General features: G+C 39.6%; 1 protein-coding gene across 7 annotated transcripts in view; it reads left to right on the forward strand.

Annotated features, from left to right (window-relative positions):
* Window positions 1-24,497, forward strand: part of LOC125450910 (uncharacterized protein KIAA1958) — an 88,509-nt gene that overhangs the window by 37,294 nt on the left and 26,718 nt on the right. For 5 of the 7 annotated variants that reach the window (XM_048527292.2, XM_059644296.1, XM_059644294.1 and 2 more), the window contains exon 3: window positions 17,491-20,094. The exons of the other annotated variants lie outside the window; for them this stretch is intronic. In XM_048527292.2, coding sequence (XP_048383249.1) covers window positions 17,491-18,530 — 1,040 coding nt within the window. In that variant the 3' untranslated portion in view covers window positions 18,531-20,094. Of the gene's footprint in view, window positions 1-17,490; window positions 20,095-24,497 lie in introns of those variants that run through there. 7 annotated transcript variants of the gene reach the window in all.

The following is a 24,497-nucleotide window of genomic DNA, read 5'->3' on the forward strand; positions in this document are numbered from 1 at the left end:
CAAAACTGCAATATTGCAATGCTTTTGTTCCAGTGAGACTCTCTATTGGTAAAGCCGAATAAAAACAATGTATGATCCATCAAGTCAGATTTCAGTATGGGGTTTGGTTATTCAGTAATAATATCAGCCGTGATCCTCCTAATGGTGGCTGTAATTTTAAGATCAATGATCAGCAGCAATACGATAAAATTATTTGGACACTACCGTCTGCAAGTTGCAAGTCCCAAGTCCATGCTGGCATGAACATGTGCTGTTCCTTCATTGTCGCTAGTTTAACGTTCAAGAATTATCCCACCTAGCACAGTCAGCACAGGAACTGCAAAAGTTCAGATATTTCACATTCACTGTCTCAAAGGAGTAAGGAATGGAATAAATGCAGCATTGTCCAAGACATGATTTTAGATTATTGCTTTGCACTTGTTTTGTAACTCATAATTTGTTATCATGTATTTAGGTTATAGTAGGAATTCAACATCAGATTTGAACATTTAAATGGCCCAAAGACAATGGTGCAAGGATTTTTTATTCCATTGGCATTAGGTCTTTACAAAAATGAAGGGAAGTTGAGATTAAACATGGAGGAATGTAGAATAGGTGTGGAATTGAGTCTTTGGCTTACATCTGATTGAGGAAATCTTTTGTCAGATCCTTCCACCGATCCCTGGTCCTTGTTAAGGAGGATCCAGTGGCTGATGTAGATGAACAACTTCATCAGCTACAGGGATATGGAGACAAAGCCCTCCCATTTGGGTTGCCTGCGCTCATAAAACCTCTGCTGTACTGCAGGCCTCTGAAATGTGTCCATCCCTCAGAGGTCTGCTGTGGACTTCTTTGAACATTCGTGAGTCTTCCCAGTATTGCTGGATGGACTTTACCTCACTGCTGTTTCATCACCAATTGCTGCCTCTTCACTGCATACAGGTCTGAAAATCAGCATGATCTTTGTATATTAAATCAAGAAAGAGGTTAAACTATTTTGGTTGATAAAGTCATTTAAACCTCATTTCAAATTTGTACCTAATTTTGAGATATAATAGCTTTTGCAAGATGAGCGAATTGTTCTCAGCGTTGGTTTATTGTACAAATCTCATGGACTGAAAAACCAATTAAATGTTTGCTGTCATCCTGCTAAAATGAAAAGTAGACATATTGTTTAAAATTAAACAGGCAATAAACTTGGACCAATTTTAAATGATTGTAATGCTGCATTTTTGGCACCAATTTCATGGAGTGGTGAGATTTCTCCATTATTGAGGCAGTGAATAATTGAAGTCATGTAACTGATTCTAGTTATCTGAAAAAAAGTCCAGTTTTTATGAAGTAACAATGCAGTATCTGAATTGTGTATCCCCCACGTTTCACCATACTACAAATACCTTCAGGTCTAGCATAAATGAGCCAAAATAACCTCTTAATACCTCTCACAGAATCTGGTGCTTTATTTCAGCAATTTTAAAGCTGTCTACTTAAACATCCCATAACACACATTTCTGAGTGCAAAACAAGAGCAGTGAATAATGTGAGCAGAGATAATGGGAACTGCAGATGCTGGAGAATCCAAGATACCAAAGTGTGGAGCTGGATGAACACAGCAGGCCAAACAGCATGACCCGATTTGCATAATTCCCTCAATTTCATGAAGGCAGAATTTTGAGGCAATCATTGAAGTGAGGAACATTGATACTGCGTTTTATTGAAGTGCTTCCCCAACCATCTTGCTCATCCTCCAATAGAAATGAACAGCCCTGCTATTAGAGTAATAATAACTTGCATTTACCTAGCGCTTTTAACACAATGAACATTGCAAGACACTTCTCAGGAGCATTATGAAATAAAATATGACTCCAGGCTGCATGAGATATTAGATTAGATCCTTATCAAAGAGGTGGCTTCGTAGAATTCTTTTAAAAGAGGAAGAAGAATGAAAGAGTTGGGAAGCACAAGGTGGGAATTCCAGAGCTTGCGGTCGAAGTAACTGAAAGTGTGGCCATGAATGGCAGCATGATTAAAATTGGAATATGTAGGTGTTCAGAATTAGAGTACGGATATCTTTAGCAGGTTGTGAGTTTGAAGGAGATAATCGGCAGGGCCAAGGCCAAAGAGGGATTTGAAAATATTGGCAAGAAACTTTAAAATCAAACTTTGTCTTAAGCGAGAGCTCATCTAGGACAGCAAAGAGGAGAATATTAGAGGATTGGGCAGCAAGGTTTTGAATGATCCGAAGTGCTACCAGAAAGACCCTAGGTCTGACAAAGCAACCTGTGAACTAAAGACTGATTATTACTGCACGGATAACATTGAGAAATCATCAAAAGTAATTTTGTGGTTTTGGACTGGTTCCCTCCAACTACATTTTCCCCTTCATTCATAAAATCTGTTTTTTGTTTTCTTTTCCACTGTTCATACTCTGTGTGTTGGGGGGAGGTGTTTTAAAATAGTAAAATTTAAGAGACACCAATTTTTTCTTGTTAAGGTTGTGTTATAATAAGTAGATTTTTTTTATTGTTCCTGCAAATAAATCATGTGGTTTGTTTTTATCCCAGATAGCAGCCAGTCAGAGGCAAGTTGGGATTTTTGGTAGTTTAATTAACTTTCAACCCTTGTGGCGACTCCAAAAAAGCTCAGTCTCAATTTCTGGATGATATGTAACATTTACTGAATTATGACAATGCTGCCCACCTCAAATTTTGAGAAGTTCTTCTGTTGTTCTTTTGGCTGTTCGTCAAATCAACTGTTTTACCATCCGGGAATAAATTGAAGCTAAATGATATTGTAATTAATGTGATGATTGTAGCATCATACAAGTTAAAATTGTGAAGCATGAGGGACTTTTATATTATACCAATACATGTATACGTTTGTTGAATTATTGTGTAACATTGAAAGTCAATATAATTCAGTTATTATGTAAACTGCATGAGAAATTATCATTTTTACCTATTTCTATTCAAACGTCCACCATGTTCTTCGTTAAGTTTTGCAATTGGTATTGTAAATGGGTTCACAGAGTGAAGAATTTTGCTGTTTCAAGCTGATCCACTTGCTCAATTAGTACATTTATCAGGGGACAAATTGGGATCTGTACATTAACAAGGCTAGATGTGCTGTGGAATGAAGAACCCTTGCATGGTGGTGAGGTACAGTAGGTAACAGATATATTAACAAAGCCGGGATGGTGAAAGAGGTGGATGTAAAAACTAGTATGGTAATAGATGATTGTAGAAATATCTGTCTACATAATTGGCTTGTAGTTCAAGAATATTATAAACAATGCATCAAAAATATGTCTACATAAACATAATAAGATGTGTCATCATCATGTACGCAGGTCTCACCAAATGTTAAGTGAAAGAAATTTCAACGTAGGCTGAAGTCTGTCAGATTCAGAGATGGAAGGATGGTAACCTGTGCTGGCCGAGTTTTATTTTCCAATGATCAGCTGAACTGTACATATATTGAAAACCTGTTGTTTGATCTCCAGTCTTCTGCTTCAGCTGATCTTTGCCTGGGTATTGGTAACAAAGGAAGACTTGCACTTATAAAATGACTTTGACTTAACAGCCCAAGGTGCACCTGCTATGCCAGGGAATGAAATGTGGCCACCAGATTGCCCATAGCAAGGACCCACAAACAGAAATATAATCACAATCAGATTTATTTTTGAAATGAGTAAGACAGGTATTTAGCAGGACTTCTCAACTCTTTTCATATAGTACCGTGGTATCTACTTTCACCTGATAAGGCCGATGAAATCTTAGTTTTAATGCCTTGTGCAACGGATAGCATCTCCACTAGTCACTCCTTTAGTTCTGAACTTGGAGAGTCAGTTTAGTTTATGTGCCCCAGATACTGGGGTGGAGTCTTCAACCCTCAACATCCTACCCGCTGTGTGATGGCGATTTGCAATCCAAGTTAACAGTGGGTCTTTGTGAGTATCGACTGAGGAGAGCAATAGTTTTGATTGTTCTGCCTTTATGAATAAGTAGCCCATTGATACTGAGTGCATGTGACTATCAACAACTTGAATAATGTACCAAAAGTGTTTTGCATCTTTGGAACTTCTCCTTCACAAGAAGTTATTGTATTCTCAAGCAGGTATGTGAGAAAGATGTTGAAAAATGATTGATCCCTTATCCTAAAGAATGTAAAAAGCAATCTAAGAAGAAATTCCTGAAGCAGTATAAAGTTTATGTGGTTTCTGTTAATATTTTGAAAGTGATTCCATGCACGCAATTTGCAATTGTTTCTTAAAAGCAGTAATTATATTAGAGGCTTTTTCCTTTTGACATTTATAATCTTCTTAAGTGCATGTGGATGCAATCATGATTTCTTCTATCGAATTTACAAGACTGATTGCAGTAAAAGTCTGTGGTATAGCTAGTTCACGTTTTTAATCGTTTCTAGTCCTCGCCTCTTACAGGCATTCCTAATTAATTTGGTGTTTGGATTCCTATTGGGCAGTTTTTGGCTATAAGCTGGTACTTTGCTGCTGTAAATTATGTGCCTGTCACTCCTGTTTCATTTCTGTTCAGTGGTGAATGGAGTGTGCAGTCAAGCAAATAGAATTAAACTGTGAGTGGTCAGACATCAACATGTGAAATGCTTTGTTTATGAGAGGCATTTAGTATTTTTTTAGAACTTGATTGATCAAAGTTGTCTAAAATATCTTGGACAGCAAGAGATTTGTTTCAATGAGTGCTGAAACAGTGATACAACCAGGGAAGAAGCAGCACCTGCCATGCTCATTTGCTCAGACAAGACAGGAACTAAAGTCTGCCACAAAAGCTGCCTAATAGCTATGATATCTGCAACATGTCTTGCTCCTCCCATGCCCACTTCAGTTTGTGGACTTTTTCTGGAAATGCTGTAATTGAGCTGGTACTCTGGTCACTACCATTCTTAAAATCAAAGTGTGTTTTGGATTTAGAAATCTAATCCATCAGTTTGTTTTAATTGTATAATTGCTGCTCCTGTCTTTGTTTGGATTTGAGGGACTGCTTAATGTCACCAGCAGAAACCAAATAAATCTAGACAGTGAATGCAGTGAAAGGGAGAGGGGGAAGGCTATTAATCGTCAAATAAAAGCCGCTGACACTCGTGTTCCAGTGAAAATGGCCTAGTCCATCTTGAAAGCTTAGAAACTTTGCGTACCCTTACAATCTTTGATTACATCATTTGTTTAAGGTCTGTAAGAGATATACTTTAAAAAAAATCTCCTGTGTAGTTTTTGCTTGCTTCCATCCACAAATGTATCTGAAGGGAAAATCAACCATCCAAAGGTTTTTCTGTGTTGTGGCTTTTTTTCAGTGGCAGGGAGGGGGGTGTCATTGGGGTTGTGTGTGTGTAAGTGAAAGGGGTTTCTAAGACATTTACATAAAGTAGTATATTTTTATAGTACAAAATATAGGTAGCTGTTTAATGGAGATATGTTGTCATCTTCAGAATCTAATAATAAATAATGAATGCATTGTCTTTTGATTCATAAATACCAAATCTGTCTCACAGACACTAATTGCATTTGCCATTCCATTGGCCATATTGGCTGGGATCAGGATTGCAAGTTTCTTCGAAGACATTCCATTTCGGATTCACTATTATCTTGACCAAGAAATTCAAGAGTAAAATCCTGGAATTGAGTTTCAGTTGAATCTATTCTTAAAGCTGTTCTTAAATCAGTACTCCTGATGAAGCCTTTTCTGAGAACATTGTTGTACGGGTTATGGGATTAGTGGTTGGTTTATATGCAAAAGATAGCATGTTGGGTTTGTGGAGGGTGTGTAAGGAGTAGATAACAGGTGGAGATAAAGCCTAAAGAGAGAGAAGAACAGTTGATCAAAAGGATAGAAATGAATAACAACTAATGAGGATAATTAGTGACTAGTTACTAGTTACTACCTCTGGTTAACTATGGACCTCTACCTTCTGGAAACAAAGCATAAATTGGGTGACCGCTTCGCAGAATACCTACATTCTGTTTGCAGAGAAGATTCTGAGCTTCTGGTTCCCTGCCACTCCAATACACCATCCTGTTCCCTGGCCAATATTTCTGTCTCCGGCTTGCTGTAGTGCTGTGGCAAAGCTCAGCGCATATTGGAAGAACAGCATCTCATTTTCTGCTTGGGAACTCTACAGCCTTCTGGGCTCCGCATCAAGTTCAACAGTTTTAGGGTTTCTTGCCTTATGCCAACCCCAACACACCTGGCCTTGTTATCACATGGTCTGCTATCACACACAACCCCATTGTTAGCCATTAATTGTACCCATTAATAGCTATGCATTCTCCTAGATGGACAGTTATCCACCTCTTTGTCCAACTGTTCTTCTCCCTGTTTGGGCTCCATCTCCACCTATCAGTTATTCTTTACTCCTTACCCCCTCCCCCTTCACCCTATCTTCTGCATAAAAACAAACCTTTCCTTGGTTACCATCAGTTCTGAAGAAGGGTAACTGGGCCCAAATTGTTAACTCTGATTTTCCTCAACAGATGCTGCCTGCCTCCTGAGCTTTTCGAAAGCTTTTATTTGTAAAATTCCCAAAAAGCACCTGATACAAATATGATATGCAGGTTTTGTATCCGTAGAGTGGAGTACCTTTGACAAAGGGATGTAACCCCAAATTTGCGTGCTGGTTTGTTCTCCATTTGTGTGGATGGCAAATTATGTACCTTCAGAGAAAAAAGATTAAAATTCACACTGTATTATGTAAAACAAAAAATACCTGAAGCCAAAATGACATATTTTAAAATAAAACTAGAGAGAATAATTAGTAACAATGTGAGAAATAGCAAACAGCTATTTCTGCCTTTAGAAGAGGCAGCACTTGAATCACTACACATGGAAAATTGAGATATATCTATTGGCTCTTGCTTTTTCGCTTAGTGTAAGACTGCAAGTTTTAAATGGTGGAGAGATAATATCAATTGACTTGCTATCTCTAGAGGTGTTGATCAAATTTGCCTCTTAACATGGACATCAGAGCCTCCGAAACACACTATACTACGCCTTTCTAACCTTGCATCAGTGCAATTTAAATCAAGACTGTAAATGAAATTGAGAGAGGAATTGAGCAGTTTTGTTTTGTTTCATTATACATGTGAAAATATGATTTTGATGTGAATCTTTATGCCTGAAGAATATATTAATAAACAATATTGTATGGTCATATGGCTATTTTATAAACTCCTTGTTTCAATGACACATGCCTAGTTTGTAATTTGTAGAGTCCAATCTGTTAATGTTATTTTGTTCTTCTTTCTCCCCTTCCAGGAGTATTCCAATCAGGTGTAAATCCCTTCCTAGTTTAAATTTCTGCCGGTCATATCACAGCAAAAAAAAATCCCTGTACCACGTGTGTTTCTCACCCTCCGTAATACATGTCACTCAAAATAAAATTTCTAATAGAATATCTTGGTTATTTTTTGTGTCTGTATTGTGAAACCGATGGGTAGGACCTGTTGACCTGCACAAGTTATAATGACAGGGGGGTGCTGTGTTGAGCTTTGAATTGAGCCAAATTTCCAAGTAGGATAGTTGATGAGTTGAGGCTGTATCGTGGGAGGTGGTAAATAAAATGACATTAGTTTTTCTCAAAGGCTTTAGGAAATGATAGCCCATCCAAGCATTATAGAGCCATTCTTTCCTCTCAAATCTGTTTTTTTTCTTATCATTGTGTCATTGAGCTACGGATGCATTTGTTTCAGATCTATTCTGCAACAGATTGAGTCTGCTGTATCATAGATGAAACAGGTCAAAGAGAGGTGTGGCACTACATGCAAGAGACAACTAGGCACAACACTTAGTTGGGATGAATTTCTGCTGGGCCACCGTAAGTTGAGCTGAATTGAAGAAACTGCGCAGATGCAGACCTAACATTTAGGCTGTTTCCGTTCAGGGAGATTTCACTAGAATGCAGATGCCAAATTGCTTGCAAATTCACAAAAACAACAATATAATGATGGTTTGATAATCTGTTTGTGTTTAACATTGGGAAGAGCTCCCCTCTGTTTTAAAGTGCTGTAGGCTCTTTCAAGTTCGCAGTTAGTTTGGCTCAGTGGTGTCTCCAAAAGGTGACACCCCTGATAGTGCAGCACCTGTCAATATTGGACAGAACTATCTGCCGAGATCTGGACTGAGCTTTGAGCCCTCAACATTCCGACTCTTAAGGCATTATGCTACTAACTGAGCCATCGCTATTTCTACTTCTGACATCTTAGTTCACTTTTGAGTGTGGGTTTGCTGGATGTGCTTTTTTGGATGATGTTTTTTCATTTCCCAAGAACGTGCACAGTGATGATAACAAAGTGTGGAGCTGGATAAGCACAGCAGGCCAATAGCTTCAGAAGAGCAGGAAGGCTGACATTTTGGGTCTGGACCCTTCTTCAGAAAATGCACAACGATGAGCTTTGAGTACCATTTATACAGTGGTATTAGCAGGGGATAACATCTGTACTGACTTTTCTCCCCCTTTCTGTACCTTAGGTTTTGATATATGGGTCAGACCAGTCAAGTGTATGCGGTTGGATGAGTTTAGCAGCCCTGATTTCTATTGCTGGGAAGCTCCATTTGTTTCAGTCACTTGTTAGCACTTTAGGTGAAGGATTTTGTAAAACTGCGAATAGCAGACTTTTTATTTCCTGTGAACTGGAAGGAGTAAGTGACGGAGCTGTCATAGGAGAATCAGTCTTGAGATGATGAGTCAATAATCAGCCCATCTGCATCAAAAGCAATTTAGGTACACATGGGATGTTTGGTTTTCCCCAATGTTGACAAAGAAGTTATCATTTGGGCCCTTTGTAGAAGCAAAGTTTCATGTAGTCACACTGTCCCGATATAAGTAGCTCATTTGACTCCTGGCAGTAGAAAATATTTTACATTCTACTGTGTTGATTATTTTTTTCCTTGCAGCTAATTCCATCAGGCATTTGGTAATGTATTTCAGTGTGTATTGCCAAACCATGTGGACAAGGAAGGTTCCTCCTTCCAATTCCAGTGCTATAGCATTTGATGGTTTGCTTGAGGGTAGCAGAAAGGGGCTTTACCTGATTTTGGTATTCAGGAATTGAGTGAGAAACAGGAGGATGCAAAGGTGGGTGTTTGATTTATGATTGATATCTAGTAGTGCTTTTTGGAAAGTGGATGAGGACAACATTGCCCTTGAGCATGATGCAGTTCACTAATACTTGCTTGTGTTTTTACCTTGACATCCATTTAGTTTAGATTCCAAAAGAGTAGAAGGCTGACATCATCTACCAGTGTTCAGCCTGCTAGTCCAGTCATATTATCCCAGCAGCGTTCTCCTGAACTTGCTTTGTTTTATGTGGACTTGTGATTCTTCTTGGGATAAGAGACCAGAGTTAGTTTGCAAGGAGATGGCTTATATAGACAGTGTCCTGGAATCTGAATGAAACGGTGTCCAAATGAACCTGATGTACGTAATGAATGGATAACCCATAAGGAAAGGCACCCAAGAATTGCTAAGACTCAGAAAACCACGTCCTGAGTAGAATTCACGCTTCAGCCCATTTCTCCCTTATCTCAATCCTGTCGCTGTGAGAAGGTATCTATCTAGGAAGGAAGCAGAAATTGGAAGAATTTTCAGGTCCTTACTGCAAATCCGAATGCAGTTTCTACTTTGTCATTCTTGAACAGATCAATGTTTGGACGACAATGCAGACAAAACCAAATGACAAATCATTGGGCATAACATTCAGCAAAGAGAGAGTTTTAGAAGTGATAATGGGAACTGCAGATGCTGGAGAATCCAAGATAACAAAGTGTGGAGCTGGATGAACACAGCAGGCCAAGCAGCATCTCAGGAGCACAAAAGCTGACGTTTCGGGCCTAGACCCTTCATCAGAGAGAGCGTTTTAGAAATAAGGTTACTGGAGTTAGCTGAAGTCAGGTGGAAGGAGGCTTGTGGCACTAACCTGTTTCTATGTAAAAATGTGTAGAAGCACCAATAACTATAAACTAATATAACAAATTAACCATAAAAACACTGTTTAATAAAGATTGGCTTTATTTACAAGAACAACAGTTAGCAGCTGATGTACTTAATCATTTCCTCTGTATGATGCAATTTTGTCTTTAATATAGAATACAGAGAGATATTCTTGTCTGTTTTAGTTTCTTCTGTGTGCTGGACCCTGTGTTATCTCTTGTATGTTTGCAGTATGTGAATGTAATGAAGGCTTCCTTTGATAATTTATTGTTTTAATCAGCGTAATATGAGCATTGAAGGGAGTAATCTTGGCGCCCTGACAGGTGGTAGATTTGATTTAGAAATGCATTGTAAATAAGAACATATATAGTAGCAAATCAGTGGTTTAGGGGAAAATAAATCCACGACTGAAGTTAACTCTCATAATCTGCTAATACCTCAGTTAGAATACAGTGTGATGGCCACATTCTAAGTAGTTTCTTTCTTGATGTTGTTCTTGATACCCAATAATGTGCTTGATTTAAACTGTGCGTTTTGTTAAAACACAGTTACTTAAATATTTGTACAGTGAATTGCATTATCATGGCATTCTCCATTCTTTTAGCCACCTTGTTAAGTCAAAACATTTAGCTCCCTCCATTTTAAGTATCTTTTACATTCATTTTGTAGCGTCCCATGTAACCAAAACTAATTGTGCCACATAATGAGTTAAAGTTCCAATTCTGTGACACACAATCCCATTTGTCTCTGATTCTTGTTTGACGCTGTAATCTTACTGGGAATTTTTGATTGATTTGCATTGCAAGAAACCCATCATGTTGCAATCTCTCTAAATTCCATTCAGCCAGTTTTAACATTGTTGCCCCTGATGTTTAGCTATTGGATTATAAATCTTTATTCAGTAAGACAGAAATTAATATTGTGAAAATTTACATTTTATGGTTTTCAAGGGTGATAGAGGAACTGGTGCTTTTGTAAAATATTTAGAACTTGTGTGAATGTTTGATGTTGAAATAGAATCTCATCTTTTTCTTGAAAGTATTGCTGCCATCAGGAGCCGTGTATGGCAGGATCATACACCAGCCAGCAGGCTAAACACTACACTGTTAATACAGACACAAGTAGAGCGTGTAAGTTCAATGGTTGCTTGTAAAATAGTCTCTAAGTGAAGATGCTGCACAGTTTACTGTAAATATATTTTTATGCATGTTCTAATTTTAGGTTTTAATTGTGTCATAACTATTATAAACAGAATTTGCAAACCTGCGAGAGAAATATGTTCTATTTGCAAGATTGAGAACAGTGTAGTGACCTAGGAAATGTTGAATAATCACAAATGGGGAATGGACTGATGTTAAAATATACAACAATGTAAGCTGCTTACAGAAGCCTCATGTGCTGTCCAGTGTAAGTAGACAAATCTGGTCTCTTTGATCTCCGTTTACTTGAAAAACTGTTGAATAGACAGATGAAAATTTGAAAAATTCTGTGTGGAAAATGCATGTCAATTGGTCACAGTCATGCCTGGCTTCTCCTGATGTGGCTTGGCTGAAATTAAATAGTTTTGTTGATTTAGTGCCTGCAAACTGAATGTGGATGCTACCTCCCAAGTAAATGTACATGGGCCTGTCTGTGTTGAAGCACTATGTTTCCAAGCTAAACCTGAGAAATGACTAATATGACATAATCTCAGGCTAGATGGGTTTGGTTCTGGTGATGCCAGATATCTTCCTAGCGTCACATTGCAGGAAAAAGTGGGGCCTCTGACCTCGTTACAGACTTGGATTAAACAAGGTCAAAAGAGCTGAGCTGAAGGGAAGTGAGGGTGACTGCCTTCGACATTGTGGAATCAAGGCCCTCTGATGAAACAGAAGTCACTGTAAATCTGAGGAGTTGGAAGCTCTCCACTGGAAAGCTCTTCACCTAGCTAAAATCGTTGTGGTTGTTGGAAGTTGGTCAACTCAGTTGTGAGGCATCTCTGCATGGTCGCAGTTCCTCATGGTCATATCCTAGGCCCAGACCTCTTGAGCTGCTTAATCAGTGATTTCCATCCAATATAAGATCGGAAGTGGGGATGTTCACTGATGATTCCACAATGTTTGACACCATTCACATTTCTCAGATGCTGCTTGGACATGGAGCACTTCAGTAAGAACTGGGCAATATCCAGGTTGCAGTTGGTAAGTGGAAAGTTGGCTTTGTGCTGCAAAAGTACTGGCAATGAACATCTAACCATTACCCCATGACATTCAATGGCATTACCACCAGTGAATCTCCCACTTCCAACATCCTGAGGGTTACCATTGATCAGGAACCAAACTAAACATAGATACATAATAAGGCTACAAGATCAAGTCAGAGGCTGATTAACCCCACCTGCCTCCCCAATTCCTGTCAACATAAATAAGTCACGTCATCCACTTGCCTGGATGTGTGCAGCTCGAACAGCAGTCAGAAAGGTCAATACCATTCAGGGCAAAGCTGCTCGCTTGATTGACGCTGCGTCCCCTCCCTCTGCTACCAATCCACAGTCACATCATTGTGTACCATCGACAAGACGCACTGCAAGAGCTCACCGAGATTTTTCTTATGTCATCTTCCAAACCCATTACAGACCCATATCATCTAAAAGGACAAGACCAGTTGAAAGATCCATTCGGATAGAGGGTCACTGGACCTGAAACATTGACTCTGCTTTCCCTTCACAGATGCTGCGAGACCTGCGAAGTTTCTCCAGCAATTTTTCTTGGTAACAGCAGTAGATTCTTGGAAATGCCATCATTCGCAGCCTGTCCTCTAAGGCAAACGATGTCCTGAATTAGGACTACTTTGTTGTCCCTTCACTGTTGCTGCTTAACAGACCAATAGCCATATGTTGAATTTGGCAGCAAAAGACATTCTGAGATTTGCAAGAAGTCTAGTGCAATTCTGTAGTTTAGCACAAATGCTAATTCCAATTCCTGGATACTTTCCCTGTCCAGATGTCAATCTTCAAGGGAACTGCATTTCTAGCATTAACAATTGTTGAGTAAAAATTCTGCTACACCCTTCTTAGAATAGCATTGTGGGTGTCCCTAAACCCCTCAGTTTTCAGCTGTTCAGTGTGGCAGCTCAACACTTCGCTCACGTCAAGGGCATTTAGGGATGGTGAGTAAATTATGGCCTTGCTAGAAATGCCCACCTCCTGAAAATGTTTCTTTTTTATAAAAGAAGCACTGAGCTGCACAGGTTAACATCACTTTTCTGGACTACTGGGGCAAACCGACTATACCCAATGCCTGGATAACAAAATGTGGAGCTGGATGAACACAGCAGGCCAAGCAGCATCTCAGGAGCACAAAAGCTGACGTTTCAGATCTAGGCCCGAAACGTCAGCTGTTGTACTCCTGAGATGCTGCTTGGCCTGCTGCGTTCATCCAGCGCCACACTTTGTTATCTTGGATTCTCCAGCATCTGCAGTTCCCATTATCTCTGATACCCAATGCCTGGGTTGGTTTTCTCATGGGAACTTGGTCTGGTTTATCCAATTCTCCAGACAACTCGTGTTAGCATTAAATTGAAGTGCAAAACCAGCTCCTGTATTCTTGAACATTTCTAATGCACTGTGATTGTTTTAACTCGCTACTTTCTCTTCCAGTTCCCTTTTCTCATCTCCTCGAGGCATAGACTTATTAGTAGTTCAGCAAGCAGTAGCTCCTACCATATGGGATGGATTTACAAATGAAGAAATGGACATTTTTAAAATTTCCTGGAATTGTTTAACAGTCCCGTGGATCAGCCTGGAGGCACTTTAGAACATTTCTGGGTGATAAATTATAATGAACCAGAAATCCCTCTTTGTTTCACTAATTGCCCAATGAGTTTTAGCTTCTGCATTCCCATACAATCTTGTTTCTTCTACACAGTTTGAAGGTACAAGCTATTGGTTTAATTTGCAGATTTTCCAAATATGATACTAACTTGTGCATCTTTGGACTGTGTGAGGAAACTACTGCACCCAGAGAAAACCACAAACATGGGGACAACGTGCAAACTCGTCACACACCTGAGATCGGAATCAAACCTGAATCCCTGGCACTGTGAGGAGCTGTGCCACCCCTGTGCCTGGGGAGTACAATTTTCTCCAAGTGTTTCACTATTCTGTTCTAGGTTTAAAGTCTAGGAATGTTTTTGTGGTTCAGAATCTCTGAGATTAAACATAAAACGCTTGTCATGGCATTTTGGCTAGTTTGTTACAGTATGTGTTCTTGGCTTTAATTTGCTCACGTTCAGGAAGGAGTGAAATAAATACTTCTCTATTCTGTTGAATAGAGAAGCCTATTACCTGCTGAAACGTTTCATTAACCAGTAACTAAATGAACGAGAAGTAACAGTAAGAACTGCTGATGCAGGAGTCAGAGATAGCTCTGTGTTTTCAATGATAAGTAACAGTGTAGGTGTACAGTGGGTACAGGGTCAGTTACACCATGACAGAGGGTAGAATCATAATGTCTACTATACTACATTGCATTAAAAACCAGATTTGCCCTCAGAAATGGAGGATGGTGGCCAACTTACTCAATTCAAATAAAAATACCCTTTTCATTTGATTGCTCACCTTTCTTTCTGAAGAAATCCTAAAAACTGGGTCATAGCTCAATTAAACAAAACACGATTACTTTTCTTAAAGCTTTCCAAGAGATCATGTGTGATTTACTTCAAATTCATATTATGTCCCTGGAAAACACTTCTTTAAACAAAATAACTTCAAGAAATTCCTATGGCAAACTCTATTAAATCTGGAGTTAGGTCCGTCAGACATTTTCTTGCCTGGGGAAACCAACATACAAGTTCAAATGCTGCATTGTAATCTCAGTTTGAAGTAGGCGCAGCGCTACGTGTTCCTAACTGAAATAACTTGCAAACTAAAATAATACGCTACATGTAACAGAAATATTGTACAAGTTAAAATTAGACTGCTCTTACAAGTCTCCTTTCTGTCTTGAGTGCAGACGTTAATGCCTGCTGTCTGATTCACACCCTACATCTCGCCCTGTCTTTTCGACACTTTCTCTCCGCCTTTCTGTACGCTTTACTGTCTGCCAGGCCTGATATGGTGTCATGCAAAACATTATTAACTTGAAAACGAAGGTGCATTTTAAGGGAACAGGTCTTAAACATTAGCCATTATGAAAATGGAATACACTTAATTGGTGTGCTGTAAAGTGAGGACTAGCTTTATATTGTTGCTGAGCATCCAAAGACTCCTTCATGCATTATGTGGCCACTCTCTCTAAATCTGAATGGCTTACTACACCAGCTTAAAGGAAGGTGAAGAGTCATTTTCAAGGTTGTGGGTCTGGAGTCACATCAGCCAAGTCAAGTAAGGACAACAGATTTTCATTTGTTGAACAAGGCGGGCTTTTGAAACCATCCAGTTGTCGGTCAAGGTCACTGCTAATTTTTGCTTGACCACCAGATTTGTTTCATGAATTGACTTGAAATTCCCCTAATCCTCTAGATTGCTCATTCATTAAGAAGATCTCCTTGTTACTGTAACCCCAGAATGTAACATTTACTTTCGATTAATGTTACCATTCACATGTATGAGATATTTTCATGTGAATTTTATAGTTGGCTGCCTTCGTTTCTGAGAGTGAGTCTGGTTTTGAATTTATTTGTACTGTATTGGAGACAGAACTAATGCCACAAAGCAATACAAGAGGAAGAAGCAATTATGTTTTTGTCATATGACTTTGTCTACTACCTGTGAACCAAGGTAGTCCACATTTTAACAGGATTCAAGACCAGATAGCGAAAATGACTCAATACTGCAACCATCTGGTAGCTCCACTGCTGTGTTTGTCACAATATTGTAAAAAATATTTTCTTGCTTCAATCGGCTCTTGCCCTCAAATCTTTTATACTGCTCTCTTCGTTAACATCCCACAACTCCTCCACCACACCTCCCACAAGCTCTAACCCCTGTATCTCAGTGTGTCGAATTGTATTGCATACTTCTCAGTCCAAAGGCTATTTCTACTCGTTAATAAATACACACAATGTACAGTTATCCACTTGTCTTTTTACACCAGCTGGAGCAAAGCAAATAGGTTACAAAAACTCCAAAAGGACAAGTGCCCCTCTATGGCTCAGAAACAAGAGATGAGCTAACCCTATTGGCACAGTTTAGCCATGTACCTTGATTTCCACATGTTAGGAGCTACTATTCAATTAAATGGCTGAAAGTTGTTTGATTTCCCCTTCCAACTCCATTTTGATTTAGTCCTTTCCACTCTCCCTCACCTTTGGTGGTCTGTATTGGCCCTTAACAGGTAAATTAAGTAATCAGAATACATGGATAATTTACTGGTGATGGTTAATCAATGAAAAAATACCATGGATGATTTGGCGACAGAGAAAGAAACAGTTCGCTTGTGTGTAAGAGCACTTCAAGATATGAAAAATAGAAAGCAAAAAGTTGCTTGGTTAGAAGTCATTCAATTTAGGGATATTATTCAGTCTCTTTGGTACATATAGGCTCAGGGTCTAGTAGTTAAATCTTGCCATTTGTGATGTGTATTATAAAATTACATTTCACAAAGTTAGTTCCTTTGTCATGGTATAAGTACAGTGCTTATAATATGTGGATAAGTGTATGCATTTGCAAAAGTGACCTTTTTTAATGCTTTGTTAATACTCTACAGAAACGTTTCATGTATGGCAAGCCAGATTTGTGTTTCATCAAGTTTGTTTGGTGGGCAAGTGCTAGTTTGAGAGAAAATAACACTCATGCCAGGTACACTTAAATCTAAACATTTCATGCATTGCTGAAACAGCCCTCTCCAGCAGTGACCGATATGCAACTATCAATATTTCATCCTCGTCTTGTATAGGTCAAAATACTTGTTCTGCTTACTGCATAGGTTGGAGAAATATAAAATATTTATACTGCAGAGTACTTTCCATCATTCAACCCAGGTCAAACCCAGATACAACATTGATTATTTAGTTACTTGGCAGAAAGGAAGAGGATTATTAACGGGTATGCTGTATCATTTCTGCAATTCCAGGTGTCATCACTTAACTTATAAACCACAAAGAACATACTTTTAATTTTTAGGTGTTATTTCATTAAATTTCTCCATTGGCTAACTAGGTCTTGATAATGTAGATAGCTTGTATGTTATTTTGTTGCATCTGTATTTGGGAAACCTGTCTACTATTGCACTGCTTGCAACACCTAATTGTAGACATAGAGTATTAGACATTTTACAGCAGTATAATATTGAGGGGTGTTGGCTTGCTGTCTTTGTTCTGAGACGGTCTGTGCTTAATCTCTAATCTCACTCACTAACTCCACTGCACCAAGAGTGCATGTTTAACATGATGACCTGGTTTTGATATTTTCTTTTGCCTTAATCTTTTACGTCATTTGTGAAATTGAAGTTGGCTTTTGAAACCTGAGACAGGTATGTAATATCGTTTTCCAATGACCTTTGCGAAATTGAAATTTAGCTTTGAATGATTTTATGTGTGGCTTATATATTTTTTCTTTGTCCTCCATCTTAGAAAATGAAGAAAGAGGCTGCGAAGGCCAACAGAATGAGAAAACAGTGCGAAGCACCTTGACTGCATTGAGAAATTTCAAAGAGTTCCTCCTTTCCAAATATCCACACGAAAACCGGGAAATCCAAATTATACCATGCACCGAACTTGATGCCTACCTAGCTTCATTCTTTGTGGACGCCAGGCAAAAAGATGGCTCAGAGTATGAACCCAACAGTTTGGCCAACTATCAGTGTGGACTTGAAAGGTACTTAAAGGAATACAAATATGGGTTCAGTATAACAAGGGATAAGGAATTCAGGCGCTCTCAAGAAGCACTGAAACAGAAGCAGCTTGAGCTGAGAGGCAAAGGGAAAGGGAATAAGCCTCACAAGTCAATGAAACTCACCTTTGCTGATGAGCTCATTCTACGTAAACGAGGCTTGTTGAGTCGATATAATCCTGAGGGGCTGCTCAATCTTGTGTGGCTAAACAACACTAAGGCATTTGGGCATTGTGCTGGTTTCCACAGTTCCACACTGAAATGGGGGGATATCAGGTTGCACGTAACAGAGACAGGCTTGGAGTACCTGGAGTGGGAAATCATAGACAGCTCCGATGCACAAGGGAAGAGCCGGAGAGCAGGAACAGAGTGCAGAATTTATGCCACGCCACATTCTCCACAGACATGTCCGGTTCAGGACTACAAGGAGTACGCTCAAAGACGTCCTCCAGCTATGCGTTATGAAGATGCCCCCTTCTATCTGTCCATCAAGCCAGTCTGCAACCTGGCTGCACTTTACTGGTACAATAGCCAATCCCTTGGAAAGAATAAACTCTCGAAAATGGTTAAAACCATGTGTGAAAAGGGGAATATTCCAGGGAGAAAGACTAACTTTAGCGTCTACCAGAGCTGCAGCTCTCTGTCTGAGGCACAAAGCAACCAGCTGGTACTAATATGCAACAATCTCAGCCAGCAGGCTGCCCAATCAATGTCAGGTCTCAACAACACAAGCAATTTCATCATCTCTGGCTCTTTTGACTCTTCTTCTGATACAGCCTGATGAAATGTGTTTTGGATTTTTAAAATTATTTTTAATATTCTCCATGTTCTCACTTTTATACAGTGTAATTATTCCTTAGCCACTGAAAGTTGAAGTTTTTAAAAGCAGCGTCTGAAAGGGCACATTAAAACTCCCAACAATCCAATGTTCAGTTTAATGATTTTACGGCACACTGTCTTCAGAAACCTGTTCAAGCTGATCAATAGATTCCACAAAGCAAAATATAGTTGTTGAAATTCTAGAAGTCTGGAAACAATGTTTAAAACAAACCCTGATTTCATTTCAACCTCTCCTTGTAACTGTTAAGAACTATAGTTTTCCCACAGAACGTTTTAAAATGTGCATTTTTTTTGTTCATCTTCTGTAGCAAAAGCATTTCCATATATGGGTGCTCAGCGTTCTCACAGAGTGAGAGAAATTCTGCCTTTTTCTCCTATTCACTTGTTTTTAAGTTGGCAAGATGTGAAGTAATATTTTTGGACAACCTGCCTTGGATCTTAAAGTGCAGAAACCTCCTTTCATAGCTGCAGTGTTAACTCTTCCGTCCAGTATTAATTGTGTGCTAATTTAAACTATTCTCTCAGTATCATTGCCCTTCTATCATCTGTACAGTACTGCCATATACTTGTCATGTTGCATCCTTAACTGCAGATAATGGCAATTACTGTCTTTCGTCTGCATTTAAATTCATTGTGTTTGAGCATCTTCCTTCCTTGGCTAAGCCAAGTTTTTTAATAAATATACCAAGGAGTGAGTAGTTGGTTCTAGATCTTCTGAGGAATTGTTTCTCTGTTTCTCTTAACTGTTTTTAAAACAAAAGACAGTAAGGAAAATACAACGGTTAGGATTTATTTTTTATGAATTGTATCCATACTTAAATGTGTTTGGAGTTTGAAGACCTGTTATCATGGGCCTGTATAATTCATGCTGTACCCTACTGGTCCATTCAAAATAGTTTGAATGGGAAACACTGAGGACAAAATTGTTAACCTGGCTAAACACTGAATTGTATCAGACTGGTCTAATTATTCTGGTCGCCTGACAATTGTACAGCAGTCTGGCCAAAACTGTTAAGCTTGCATCCTCCAGTTACTGAGCATGTTGTCCTAATACTGAGGGAAAATAATTACAGTTGTGATTAACTCATTGTGTTGCAAATACACAGTTTCTTATCTGTTCATGTTGTATCTTGTTAGACTCTTGTCTGCATTAACGTTGCTTATGGAATTCTACTTTCAATTTGATTTCGTATTTTGAAAATTACTTTTATTAGTGTTACAGATTTTATGTTGTCTTATTTATTTTAGTTTTTGTAGCGGACAGTTTGTAATTAGAATGTTTGTATATGGCTGTTTGTACACAAGTGCTAATAGTTGTTGGGGCGCCATTTTAGAAATGTGCATAAGCTAAATTTGGTGTGAAATTCAATAATGGAGGCTGTGTTCACACTAAGGAAGGATTGCATTGTGTAGCCCTCCTGTTTTAACGGTCTATTTCCACAAAATGCATATTAAGTAGATTTCTGTGCAGGATACTGTGTTACATACTCTTGTGCTTTCTCTGGAGCAAGGCAAGTGTGGATGTGGGGTGGGGTGTGGGGGGAGGGGGTGCTGTGTGAAGAACGTGTGAGAATGAAGGAGAATGTGTGAATAAGTTCGACTTAATTTGCCAGCCTGTTCCAGTTAAAAGGACGACCAGTCCTAAAGCTGGAGGAAATAAAAGGGTTGTTGAAATTCTGTGCCTACATGTGCATGCACCTCGAAATTAATGGTTCAAAAGTTTTACTTGCTATAAGAGAAAAGTAAATTTTGAGTTTGTTAAACTAAGCTATTGGTTCTTATTCAAACAGAGTTTATTGCTTTAACAATATGCAGAGATATATTAACAAGGTGACTATTAGGTACTTTTAAAAAATATCTAATGCTAATATATAGAAATTAATTAGGCTAATTTAACCCATTGAGCATCTGTGCACCAAAATTTTAATAAATCCATGAGTATTATGTTTAATGAGTATTACAAATGTGTGCAAAGTCATGATCCACATCCTTCAGATTCTTGCAGTGCACTTGCTCAAGCATATTCTACAATGTGATACGTGTACCTTGAAGGGTCAGAGTTTTTTTCAGTGCTCAAAGGGTTAAAATAACCTCTCATCTTGGTTTGAGTCTTGAAGTCAATCTGACAGGGGTTCTTAATGGTTCTAGGTTTCAACCTTGGTTGAAAGTTCTTTAGAATACTGTGAAATGTTAAAATCACTGCTTGAAGTGTAGTAATTGACAAAAAATATTATTCAACATAGTTTTATGTTTTTGTATAAATTTTATTAAAAATACAGTGTTTAGATATACCATTTTCTAACTTGCCTTTGTAAACTCAGTGTTCTTCTGTTAAATAATTTTTGGCGCTTAATGAGTTTAATACTGTTTGAACTATTTCTCTTTTGGTTTTCTTCCTTTCCCAATTTACAGATTTGGGCTGTAGTACTTGCTTTTCCTTGTAGAAAGCCTGAGGCAGTACTGGTAGGGGAGAAAAAGGACATTTTCTTTCCTGTCAAGAATTTTCCCCATGGTCATTCAGCTCATCAAACCTTTGACACTTTTCACTTAGATCTTGTCTGATTGACATCTTAACTCCATCCACCCACATTGTTTCCATATTCCTCAGTTATCCTTGGCAAACAAATATCCATCTCAGTTTTGAAATGTTCAGTTTCATGGTATGACAGATGACCAACGGTGTTCCTTTGTTAAAGATTGGAGGTGGGATGATGGATTTGGCCAGGGTACCCATTGTTCATTCTTAGCCAGCCTAATTCTTATTGGCAGCATTCATTTGTGGGCAGTCAGGTAAGTGAAACTTCTGGTTCAACTGTGGTTCTCTCCAAGAGTTTGAAGCTTGTCATAGGCCAAAAGTGAATAACGGTTACTTCGAGGATTATCCCTGCCTCGGGCAATTATATTTCAACAAAGAATTAACAACTCAAGAGGGACGAGAAGGGCATCAATTAAGTAATCATTTTAAGCACTGGGAAAGATTTTTGGCAGATTGTCTTGAGTTTCTCTGTTGGACAACACACAAAATAATATTTTGTTTGTTTTCCTGAGTAAGGACTGTTTTTTAACAAGCAATTAGTAATGACCAGGAAATCTCTAGTCAGAGGTTTGTGGAATTAGAGACAATTAATGGTTTTATAATGAAGTCCAATTGGCATTTAAGAGAGATAAACTTGCAGGGCCACCAGGATAGGATGGTGGAATTGGATTGCTGTACAGAGAGCTGACTTCAACTTGATGGATCAAATGTTTGTCATATTTTGTGGCTCTCTATGAATGAGACTTTCCAAGAACAACAACATCTATTGTCCAAGTTCTTTAAGGACCGCAACTTCCCCCCCACGGTGATTGAGAACGCCCTTGACCGCGTCTCCCGCATATCCCGCGACACATCCCTCACACCCCGCCCCCGCCACAACCGCCCCAAGAGGATCCCCCTCGTTCTCACACACCACCCTACCAACCTCCGGATACAACGCATTATCCTCCGACACTTCCGCCATTTACAATCCGACCCCACCACCCAAGACATTTTTCCATCCCCACCCCTGTCTGCTTTCCGGAGAGACCACTCTCTCCGTGACTCCCTTGTTCGCTCCACACTGCCCTCCAACCCCACCACACCCGGCACCTTCCCCTGCAACCGCAGGAAATGCTACACTTGTCCCCACACCTCCTCCCTCACCCCCATCCCAGGCCCCAAGATGACATTCCACATTAAGCAGAGGTTCACCTGCACATCTGCCAATGTGGTATACTGCATCCACTGTACCCGGTGCGGCTTTCTCTACATTGGGGAAACCAAGCGGAGGCTTGGGGACCGCTTTGCAGAACACCTCCGCTCAGTTCGCAACAAACAACTGCACCTCCCAGTCGCAAACCATTTCCACTCCCCCTCCCATTCTCTTGATGACATGTCCATCATGGGCCTCCTGCACTGCCACAATGATGCCACCCGAAGGTTGCAGGAACAGCAACTCATATTCCGCCTGGGAACCCTGCAGCCATATGGTATCAATGTGGACTTCACCAGTTTCAAAATCTCCCCTTCCCCCACTGCATCCCTAAACCAGCCCAGTTCATCCCCTCCCCCCACTGCACCACACAACCAGCCCAGCTCTTCCCCCCCACCCACTGCATCCCAAAACCAGTCCAACCTGTCTCTGCCTCCCTAACCGGTTCTTCCTCTCACCCATCCCTTCCTCCCACCCCCAGCCGCACCCCCAGCTACCTACTAACCTCATCCCACCTCCTTGACCTGTCCGTCTTCCCTGGACTGACCTATCCCCTCCCTACCTCCCCACCTATACTCTCTCCACCTATCTTCTTTGCTCTCCATCTTCGGTCCGCCTCCCCCTCTCTCCCTATTTATTCCAGTTCCCTCCCCCCATCCCCCTCTCTGATGAAGGGTCTAGGCCCGAAACGTCAGCTTTTGTGCTCCTGAGATGCTGCTTGGCCTGCTGTGTTCATCCAGCCTCACATTTTATCATCTATTTATGTAGCTTTCTTTTTAGATAATAAAATATCTCAAGACACTTCACGAGTGACAATGGTTGTAGTTCACCTTCCTTGAATACCCATAGTGTATCCTCACCGTGCATTACCACATTCGCCACACCTTACATGTTGTACCACTAACTGCAGCTACCTAGGCTTGAAACTAGGAAACCTCTGTTTTATTGATGAGCTGAAGCCCAGAAATTCACTGTTGTGTCAATGGTGGAGCACCACCTTTTCAGGGTTTGGCCACTATGCTAATTTTGTACTGATAATCTTCGAATTGAAAGGATGTTCCCTTCTGTCATCCGGAGCTGGGAGGGAATGAAAATCAGATGACCATAACCTGATTCTGCTCTCTTAATGATAGCAGGAACTGCAGATGCTGGAGAATCTGAGAGAACAAGGTGCAGAGCTGGATGAACACAGCAAGCCAAGCAGCATCAGAGGAGCAGGAAGGCTAGCGGTTCGGGCCTCGACCCTTCTTCAGAAAATGAAGAAGGGCCTAGGCCCGAAATGTCTGCCTTCCTGCTCCTCTGATGCTGCTTGGCCTGCTGTGTTCCCGCCCTGCACCTTGTTATCTCTGCTCTTTTAATGATGATTTATCTTTATAGTTCACCAAGTTAAATTACAATGTAATTAATTAAGATCATGTTATTCAGCATTCTACTACAAATGCACCAAATCCAAAATGTGTACATTCTGCATTCTGAGCATTCATTTAACAAGGTACATCTTATAAAATCATCAACTTAGACCTGTTGTTGAGGAGAACTTGAGCTTTTATTTGCAAAGCATCTGTTTTGGTCTACAGCTACACCCTGACGTGTGATTTGTCTTATTTTATAAGAAAATCTGATCATTCATTTTGCTGGAGGGAAAGACGTCTTGACAAAGTTCTTTGTCTTACACTTGTCAGGACAAACACAAGAATGCCAAATTTCAAACCGTCACAATAATTTGTACTTCAGGAGGAAAGGATGCCAATTTTTTTTGGCAACTTGAGTCTGATTGAGACATCGGCATGAAGTATAAGTTATTCTGATCATTTGTCATGATGAGTGTAAGGTGGAAAGCTCCACACCATAAATCTTGTAAGCAATGGTAAAATCATTGATGTTTTAAAAAATCTAAATTTTAAATAGTACTCTGTCAAAATGAACTGTTGCTGTCATACCAAAAACATGCAAATCTCAATGCATTTTTTATTCAAATGATATTGTTCCAGTGCAGACTAAGCATGTTTTGTAGGTGCGTTAACTTTCTTGTTTTTTTTATGTTAACATTTGCTGCTAATAATCAGTTACTGATTCGAAGGGCCTTTGTGTATATTTCAACTCCACCAATCAATTCTTTCGTTGGTTGTTTGACTTGTTGATGTGTGGGATAAACCAAAAATAAAACTGTGAAAAAA

The sequence above is a fragment of the Stegostoma tigrinum genome, chromosome 3, assembly GCF_030684315.1.
Source record: "Stegostoma tigrinum isolate sSteTig4 chromosome 3, sSteTig4.hap1, whole genome shotgun sequence".
Classification (NCBI taxonomy): Eukaryota; Metazoa; Chordata; class Chondrichthyes; order Orectolobiformes; family Stegostomatidae; genus Stegostoma; species Stegostoma tigrinum.